Below are 9514 nucleotides of genomic sequence, written 5' to 3' on the forward strand. Positions count from 1 at the left end.
TGCCAAAGATTCAAAGGCACGGTCACCTTTTGTCCTCAGTCGTACACGACTAACAACAAGTCGACCCTGGTGAGAGGACCTGAGGGATCTATTAGGGATACACGGATGGAGCAGGTCAGCAATGTATTTAGGTGCTTGGCTGTGCAGGGCTTTGTAGACAAAAAGAAGGATTGTAACTGAATTCTGAATTGTATTGGGGGGCCAGTATAAAGAGAATAGGATGGGTGTGATGTGAATTGTCCGGCTGGTCTGAGTCAGTAGCCTAGCGGCTGCATTTTAGTTGAGTTGTAGACGGTCGAGGGAGGACTTATTGAGGCAGGTATAAAGGGAATTGCAGTAATCGAGCTGGGAAGAAGTAAAAGCATCAATGAACAGATTTCAATTTAGCTATGATTCTAAAATGAAAGAAACATGAACTGGTTAGTGTTTTAATATGTTGCTCAAAAAGCATTTCCTGTTCAAAACTGTAACAAGAAAGATTCCGGTCATCCATAATGCCTACCCAGTGCTAAACAGCCTCTTCTTTTCTGACTGGATACCAGATAAACAAATGTAATGTGCTGTTCATCATAATGAGGTCAGCTCTTGATTTTCCCTTACTCACCTTGTAGGTGTTTAATATTCTGAGCACAGCAGCTATCTGCGCTCCAGCTGGATGTCCGGCCAAGAAACATGACCTCTGGAAGGGGAACAGGAGACAACGGTCTGGCGTCCTCAAGGGACCCGTCCTGTTCTTGCCATTTCAGTCTGCGCTTGTTTCTCCTCTTGCAATGTAATTTGTTGTTATGAGTCATTTTAAATGCATTGACAAATCAGCCACATATTGGAGCCAAACCTTACAGAAAACAGTTAGCATGTATGTTTAAACTGCTACAATTGGGCCTGAGTTTCAGCATCAAGGCTCATCATGCATAGCTGAGAGTCAGAGTCTAAACAGTGCTCTTAACCACAGCTAGAAATCTCAATGTTAAGAATAGAAACAGAGTGGGGATAATACAGGTCATGAGCACAGACTAATCTAAAGGCTCGTATGAACCAACAAAACTGAGGTAAAGAGGACAGACGTGCAGCAGCATTACTCTCAGTCCTGCAGGCAGATGCTGATTCCTCCTGCTTGTTATAACTCATCAGTATCTTTCCGTTTGCTTCTGTCATCCATCTGTCTCAGTTAGGCTCAGCCTGGCATGATCTAATCATTACCATAATCATATTTTCATGGGAACTGGAGGGAAGACGGTGCTCATTTGCTTGATTGATGGGGGATTTTGTCGTTTTTTAGGCTCATCCTTATTGAAAACAGAATATAAAATATCAATACAATCATACAGATAGTCACTGTTACATATATATTTAAAGTGAGGGGATACACCACTAAAAATAAGTGTTCATATATAATATAAAGTACAAAGAATGAAGGACACAAGATAATCTGTCAAGTCAGCTATCAAAATTGCCATTTTCTGTTGCAAACAGTTTTTATTTATAGCGCTAATTCAGTTTTCATCCCTGGTAAACACTGCCCTTATTGCATTTTTCCAACACTTATTTTGCAACCAATGACAGTGTCAGCATCACTGGCAATATATTTGTATCATGTCTCATAATCTTGTATTAAGTAGGTATTAGTGATAGAGAGATACCAACCTAAATGCACCTCAACCATTTAAATATATGACACCAGAGATCTCTCATTATCAGTGTATTAGAAACGTTTTTAGTCCTCACCCACAGAGATGGAACTCTTTATGATCCAGTCCAAATTGAAGACACTGCATGCATCTTTTTACATGAAAAGTCCTGATAAAGTTGTTGAACACACCATGTCAGTCTGTAACAGTTCTCGTCTGCACAAGCCCTTTCCCAAAATGTCTCAGCTGATCTGAAAATCTCTCAGGAAAGTGAACACAAAAGCTCATTTGTGTTTGGACTTGCTTGCCAGAGCCTGCAAGTTAGCCGGACCGCCCCACACTGTCCCAAATACATCCTTCTCAGTCCTCAGAGCCTCCGTCAGAGGCAGCTCCCTGCCTGACAGCACCACCTTCTTCACAGCCCGGATCACTGGGGCTGGTCCTTTAGTATAACGGCTGAGCCAGTTTTCAGCCTGCTGCAGGAGAGACCCAGCATCCCCCTCTGCATCCAGGACTCCATCTGCCAGTCCAATCTGCAGGCCAAGCTTGGGATCTACTTTCACAGCACCACCGAGCAGCTTCAGCGCATTCTGGCTTCCGACAATGCGGACGAGTCTTGCAGCACCGCCCCAGCCCGGGACCAGACCCATGTGTTTATGGACAAACTGGATCACACTGCCTGATGCCATTAACCTTTGACAGAGAAAGGACAAACATTAGTAAGATTATCAGCAAACTTTTAGAGGAGAAGAAATCAAAACACATAAAAACATTACCTGAAATCACAAGCAGTGACTAGTTCTGCACCACCTCCCAGCGCGTTCCCCTCCACCAGAGCAACAGAGATCAGAGGCAGCCTGCACTGAGAAAAATACTCAGTACAGTAGTGCATATTTCGTGACAGCTAAACTACAACGCTCAAACTAACTCCTGCTGTTGTAGTCTGAATTTAAATAGTAGAAAGGAAAATGAGATTTCTTACCTGAGTAGTCTTGTGAGAGTATTCTGCATGAACATACACATCTTCATCCCATCCTACAAGGAAGGAGAAACATTTTAACGATCTTTGGTAACTATAAAAGAGAAACTGAGACAAAGTCAGTGGAGAGATGGAGGCAATCTCTCCACTCTGCTACCTGTGGGTTAGAGATCGCCCTGACAGCATTGAGGTCCGATCCCGAGCAGAAAGTTCCAGCAGCTCCTTCAACAATGAGGCCTTTACCGTCGGCCCAGCTCTCCAGCTCGCTCACCCTCTCCTCCAGATCCACCATCATACTGCCTGTGAGGGAGGACAAACTCAAAATAATGAAGTGCTCAGAACAGCTAATTATGTGCAAATTGGTTTCATCCCAGTGAAACAAAGTCTGCACTAGTCATTGTGACAATATACAGTGTACAGTCACCTTACCGGAGAAGGCGTTCATGCGGGAGGGGTTGTTGACGGTCAGCACAGCGACACCTGACTCCTGTTTGAGCAGATCAATGGAGCCTCCAGGAAAGGCCTGCAGCTTCTCTCTGATCTCCTCCTGGTTGAAGCCATGGACGCTGGAGTACACACAGCCCCGGCTCTGTCTCTGCAGCAGCCTTGGAGGCACAATATTTATTACAATCTGACCAGTCACAATCAATGCACACATCCAGCCTTACAGATGGTTAAAAGACAGGAACATTAAAGGTATATTACCAGCATGACATCATATAAATGTCCTCTTTCTTTACCCTTAATTTTAATCCAACTTAATATGCATGTAATTGAAGTATAAAGATATGGTATGCAAATCGGAAAAGGGATTGGCTCAAGGTGGAAGCATAAAAAGGATGAATGCTTTTAGAGTAGTCTGGATGCTTCGATACCTCTCTGTTAATCAGCTTGAAAGAGGTATATGTTACAGAACCACAAAAACAACGAATTGTAGTGACACATAATAATGACCAATGCTAAATAAGACTCATATGTTTGTGATTTGAAAACATTAATATGGGTCTAACAGTGTTCATATTCTTATGGTCACCTGCATCCTGGCTACACTCTCTTACCTTGCCCAGGCTCCACAGCTGCTGCCGCTGCTGAGGAGTTGTCTCCTCAGTGCACACAGAACCATCCTACAGCAGCATGAAGATGGAGAAATGTGGGAGATAATATGAATATGTATATCATATAGCTACAGTACGTATGTTGTGGTTACTTTGAAGCCACGACAGACACACAGGTGTTTTCACTTGTGATGTCTGATTGGGCATCTAAATGTGACATCATATAACTGATAGCATAGCTCCACAAAACCTCGACCTGATTCTAATTAGACACAACAATTAAAACACCTGTGCCGTTTAATCCCGGTGCGCAAACAAACGAGAGCTCTGCGTCTGGACGGCAATCAAAGCAGAACATTCAAAAAGGCCTTGATGAAATCATAAACTGAGGTAAGGTTAAAGCTGCTTCCTTAAAATATAATATTCGAAAGTTATTTTTATCATTGTAATATATTTTATTGACAAAAACTACAGCACTAGAACAATTTCCTTTAGCCATCGAGCAGTGTTACAAACAAGGTTAATAATATTTAGCTAGCTTGATTCAGTTTGAAGAGAAAACTTCATTGTCTACATGCTTGTCTGGTTGAAACGACAGCGAAACTGAACCAAACCAGTTACACAAACCATATATTATCCTTTCAAATGGCCACTCCAACTCATAAAAGTTTTGAAAGATATTGCAAACTATTGTTTAGCAGTAAAACATTGAATCTTGATCATTCAAAACTGAATGTCATACAAGGTTTACGTGTCCTTTTCTAGCATTGATACCTAACGTAACGCAATTAAAGAGAACAGAAGCGAAAATTAATGTATTTCATACACATTGAACATGCTAAAAAAGAATTAACTGGAATTTAGCAACAAAAATGCAAGTACCAACCTTGCTTATTGACACTCGTGTGGTGTCACTCTGAAATCCGTCCCCCTGGAAACATGAGCTCTTCGGAAAGTAGCTAATGGCAGCACCTGAATGTAGTTACTCAGCGTTTCCACACGGGGGCGGAATAACACAGCCACGCAGCAAATATGATTTGTGAAAAATCTGCAAACCATAACCTCTTACAAAAATATACATTAATAGAGATATTGGACCCTATACATTTTACATAATCCTCTACAAGCTGTGAATTATTGATCAGTATGAACCATTTATCACTGGTGAATGCACTGCACAGGGATCTGCTCTTTGTCTGTCACAACTCTGTAAACACAGCATACTGAGGAACTATATAGACATGTCCTTATTCAGTAGTATTGACAGAGGGCTTTAAATAATACTTACAGGTTATGGTACAGTGCTGGCACAGACAGCTTTTACTTATATTAATATGGCCTATAACTGCAGTTTTAAATGCTGTTTTGTGTCTATGTGAAGGTAAAAACAGCAAAACGCAAGTTTGATTGAAGCTCTGAAACGCCTTGTCCTGACACCAGTGAGCTGACCGTCTTAGAATAACACTGTCTATCACGATGTCAACATCTTGTCAAACAAAAGCCTGCTCTGAGATTTGGTTTCATGTGCAGCCAAAACAACCAAAACAGTTTTCATCTCGAAATGTCAGTGATGCGTATTTTTTTAAATATCTTGTAAGGCGTTTGGAGCAATTCAAGAAGTTTGGTTAGGACTTAAGTTGAGACAAAACTGAGTGAACATCCTGAGTTATGGTCTTTTTCACCTTGGTCGATAGACACATGTAACATCATACCAAGAGAGACTCGCACCTTTCTGACAGGCAGTAAAAAGTGTGAATACTGAAGGATCATAGTGCTGTGCAAACACAGACGGACATAAACATACAGACTTGTAGGCGCACTATCAAATTAATTTGACATGTGTTGTTTATCTGAGTATATCCAAGCGTGCATACTGCGGTCTGAAAAGATTAGTACGATTGACAGGAGTTATTTAGTATTTATTGAATGGGAGTTATAAGAGTATTCACACAGTGACACAAACAAGAACAAGAGGATGATATAAAGGCCAAGAGAAGTGCAGGAAGAGGAGGAGAAATGTGCCAAAACAGGAGGGAGGCTGAGACACATCCTGTCCTGTGGTCTGATCTACGGCTACTGGGAGCACACAGAAAATCCTGCGCTTGTATCCACACATCCTCCACTGCAACCCAGAAGTTATCTGTGAAAACAAACTCAAAATACCTTCCTGTTTCAGTTGGATCAGCGAGGATCCCAGAGACGTGCAGACGCAAAAGTCAACAAATACATTCACAAAACTATTCACCTATCAAAATAACTAAATCTGTATCGGAAAGACTGAAGAAGCAGATTGTTTTGCTACCTCATGTATGCTACATATTTTGCACATACCGTGCACATAGAAATTATTTACTTGGATAAGCTATTCAGGGCACACTAGCACCTCTGTATTAGATTTGATTATTACATGTGAATTGTTATCAATCAAAGGTATTTTTTCCCTAAATGGATGCCTTTGTAAATCCAAAAGTCCTCCCTCCCTGTAGCTACCGCAAAGACAAAAGGTCATCAACAAGGATACAGTGCATCAAAGCCTGCAGTAGATTCAAACCAAGTTTAAACGTCTGCACCTCTCCGGTCTATTTAAAAGCGGCAAAGGAATTTCAAAAGGTCGGTGTGACTCTTCAGGCACACATTCCAGACACGCTGACTCTTCGCTCTTCTTGCTGTGTACAGTACATTCAGCTGGGTCGGCCTGCAACCTGTCTCTGAACATCACTCTGTGAGGTGCAGCACCTGGACGACATGGTGGCTTATAGGCATTTGCACACATACTACTCTTTTGGAAGTGATTTTGTGTCTGTTAGCTACCTGATGGACTTGCAACCTGTCCAGATACTCTTTCATAAACTTCTATTTCTTAACCATTTTCCCTCTCTTCCTGTCCACTCCCATTCATCCTCTGCTCAGCCCATTCACTCATTTTGATTACAGGTAGGCTGGCTGTTTGATAATCTGTCCGGATATCAGAGATGCAGTCGCAGACTCCAGCCCATAATGGAAGTCTGTCTGAAATTACAACCTGGCTAATAGGAGAGAGGGAGCCAGAAAGACTGAGATACACAGTTCACACTTTTGTCTATATGCACGCACAAATGTCGTTACACGTTTCCCTGTGTGTCTTTCAGTATGTGCTGCATGTGGCCTCTAAAGTGATGCATCAGTGTGCTGATCGATATGCAGCTGTCTGGGGCTCCACAGGAAGTCAGGGAATGTGCTGCAGTCAGCATGGCTCTATACCAACTCACCAAGATAAGAAAACACACACACACACACACACACTTGCACACACTCACACACTCGCACACACTTACCCATACACAGAGATCAGATAAGTGCCAGTTAGGGTCTATTTCAGGGCAGGTTGGCAGGTGCCAGAGGCTCTCAGGGGCTGGGAGGTTTCCTGTGAGGGGTGTGTGGAGGTCAGTGGAGCTGGAGGGCAGAGAGCCAGGAGACACTGAAGGGCCAGTGAACTCTCTCCAACAGCAGCAACAACTTAATTGTGTCTGCTGCAACTCAAAATGCTGTTTAAACCTCTGAAAAACAAAAGCACCCGTTTCCTGTCATATGTTTTCTATATTTAAAACCATCTAAGCACTAAAAAAACATGACCATGTAGCAAAAGTAGCATTTTTTGGACTACTTTGTCTCACAATCCTGAAAAACATTACTAAGTGATCTAATATGACCTTAATCTCTATTTAATTATGAACTATTACACAAAGATACACTGCATGATGACAAAACTTACTGTGCAGTGTACATATGGCTGGTAATGGTCAAGAATATGACACAGAAAGCCAGACTGTATGTTTTTTTCTAAACACAAGGATAACTACGTTACTGACCACCTGTCATCAACATGAAACATACACACAGATGATTTTGGGTGAGAATGCATAAGTGAGGGAGACACGTGTGTGTAGATTAGGATGTATGCATTTTTGTGTGTTTGTATGTGTGTATGTGCAAATGTGTGTATGTGGGTATATAACACAGGATATTTAAATGTATTTAATGTACTAAATTTAATTCAGTAGACAACCCGTTTGTCATGTCAAAGTTTTTTTGATTCTGTCTCTAACCTTTCTTTAGTATGAACAGTAACTCTAGAAACAACTATGCTGCATTTATGAAATAATAAAAATAACATATGAAGTTAGAAAAGAGACTGCTAATAAGAAATGCTGTGCAGTATATGTGGAAGTTGTATGTTAGTTTCTGTACCACACAGATTTTATTGGAGTCAAAATTAAAATAAGCTGATTAGTTTCTTGTCTCTGGCTGAAGTTGCGTGTGTCTTGAATATCCCAAAAAACAAAACTATTGTATTACGAAAGCTATTTATAGTAAATTTTTTTAGTAAAAAATAGTTTATAGTCAAATTCTGACTTTACAAAATCATGTATTGTCTATTTTTAGAAAAAAAAATTCTTGACTGATCTTGGCACGGCCATTTTTGACCCATGTCTGTACAGTTTATTTCACAGCAAGATGGAGAAAATGTACATACAGTTATATCACTCATATTATGCAGGTATACTGAAAACAAACAATAACATTCAGCTATCTATCAAATTATATTGAAAGTTAAACAGGTTATTTTTGACCCCCGTTGTTGTGTGTTACAAGGTTTTGGATATGAAAAAATCACCTGAAGCCTTTGGAAAAACCTCTAATGCACAAACTGTAGCTCTCATGTTTTTAAATAACAGCATAAAACATCCAAAGTCCAGATTTACAGCAAACTACTTAACTTTTAAGTCAAAATAAGTTTTTCTGAAAATGATATTCCTCAATCCTTATCGTGATCACCATCACAGTGACATACAGCTCCAGAAAAAATTAAGACCGCTGCAAAAATATTTGTATTAGTAGTAAAATATTATACTTAGTTTTCTCTGGTTCTACTATTTATAGGTTTGTGTTTGTGTAAAATGAACTAGTTTTATTGTATAAAACATTTCTCACTACTTCCAAATAAAATATTCTCATTTAGTTTTCAGAAATTGATGACTGAAAAGTAAAAAAAAGTAGAAATATGTTTTTCAGTCCTTGAAAAATGCAAATATAAGAAGTTCATGTTTCACTCGGAAATACGTCACGATACGGAAGCTAGATACTCTCGAAATGCCGTTTCATCTCGACTTTAAACAACAGAATACTAATCTTAAGCTTAGGAAGAGTTCAGAAATCAATATTTGATGGAATAACCTGGTTTTTAATGACAGCTCTCATGTGTCTCTGCATGCTCTCCACCTCCTCTGTCACATTGCTGTTGGGTGACGTTAGGCCACTCTTGGTTGTTTGATGGCTTGTGACCATCCATCTTCCTCTTGATCACGATCAGGAGGTCAATCTGGATTGGGCTGCATGTGACATGAAGAGAGAGATGCTGATTTAAGAAGCATTTGGAGTGATCTCTTAATTTTGCCCAGAGCTGTATAGTAATGTCAGGCAGGCCTAACTAGCCAGTAACTGTTATGTTTAAGCACATTTAGGCAAATTAAGACGCACAATAACCTACAATTTGAGCCATTATTTGTTATACAGTATGTGTCTTTATAGTTAAATTAGATCATTTCTTCTCACTTAAATAGTTTCACTATCCAAAATAATAAGTATTGTATTGTGAAGGTCAACACATGCAGAGGACTTTAGTTATTCTGTGTGTGTATGATAATACAGATTGTTCCTTCAGTTTGTTATTGTGTGTTAAGTAGCTCTGAAATCAAAACATCTAGTACTGGTTATATAATGGTTTGAGCATGTGGAAACCTCCAGACTTGAGCACAGGCCAGTACAGGGAATCTACACTCCTGCCCAGCTTTGACACTGGAAGCAGGCTGAGT

At 40.3% G+C, this 9514-nt stretch overlaps 1 protein-coding gene across 1 annotated transcript; it reads right to left on the minus strand.

The window, feature by feature from the left end:
• Positions 1–1432: 1432 nt before the first annotated feature.
• echdc1 (enoyl CoA hydratase domain containing 1) lies at positions 1433–4584 on the minus strand. The gene is made up of 7 exons (XM_069656803.1): positions 4549–4584; positions 3666–3731; positions 3037–3212; positions 2765–2907; positions 2611–2663; positions 2405–2485; positions 1433–2321 (listed from the first exon to the last, which is right to left on the minus strand). The coding sequence occupies exons 2-7, from the start codon at positions 3728–3730 to the stop codon at positions 1913–1915; spliced, it is 927 nt and encodes a 308-aa protein (XP_069512904.1). The 5' UTR covers position 3731; positions 4549–4584; the 3' UTR covers positions 1433–1912.
• Between the last annotated feature and the right edge of the window lie 4930 nt (positions 4585–9514).

This window comes from Semicossyphus pulcher, unplaced genomic scaffold, assembly GCF_022749685.1.
Source record: "Semicossyphus pulcher isolate SPU_LCO1_2020_fin unplaced genomic scaffold, fSemPul1.0.p SCAF_9, whole genome shotgun sequence".
Classification (NCBI taxonomy): Eukaryota; Metazoa; Chordata; class Actinopteri; order Labriformes; family Labridae; genus Semicossyphus; species Semicossyphus pulcher.

Excerpts from the sequence above, each read along its gene's own strand:
- echdc1 (XM_069656803.1), bottom strand. The coding sequence starts at position 3,730 with ATGGTTCTGTGTGCACTGAGGAGACAACTCCTCAGCAGCGGCAGCAGC. Across the intron at positions 3,213-3,665 it reads AGCTGTGGAGCCTGGGCAAG|GCTGCTGCAGAGACAGAGCC; the intron begins GTAAGAGAGTGT and ends TGTGCCTCCAAG. Across the intron at positions 2,908-3,036 it reads CCGCATGAACGCCTTCTCCG|GCAGTATGATGGTGGATCTG; the intron begins GTAAGGTGACTG and ends CCTCCCTCACAG.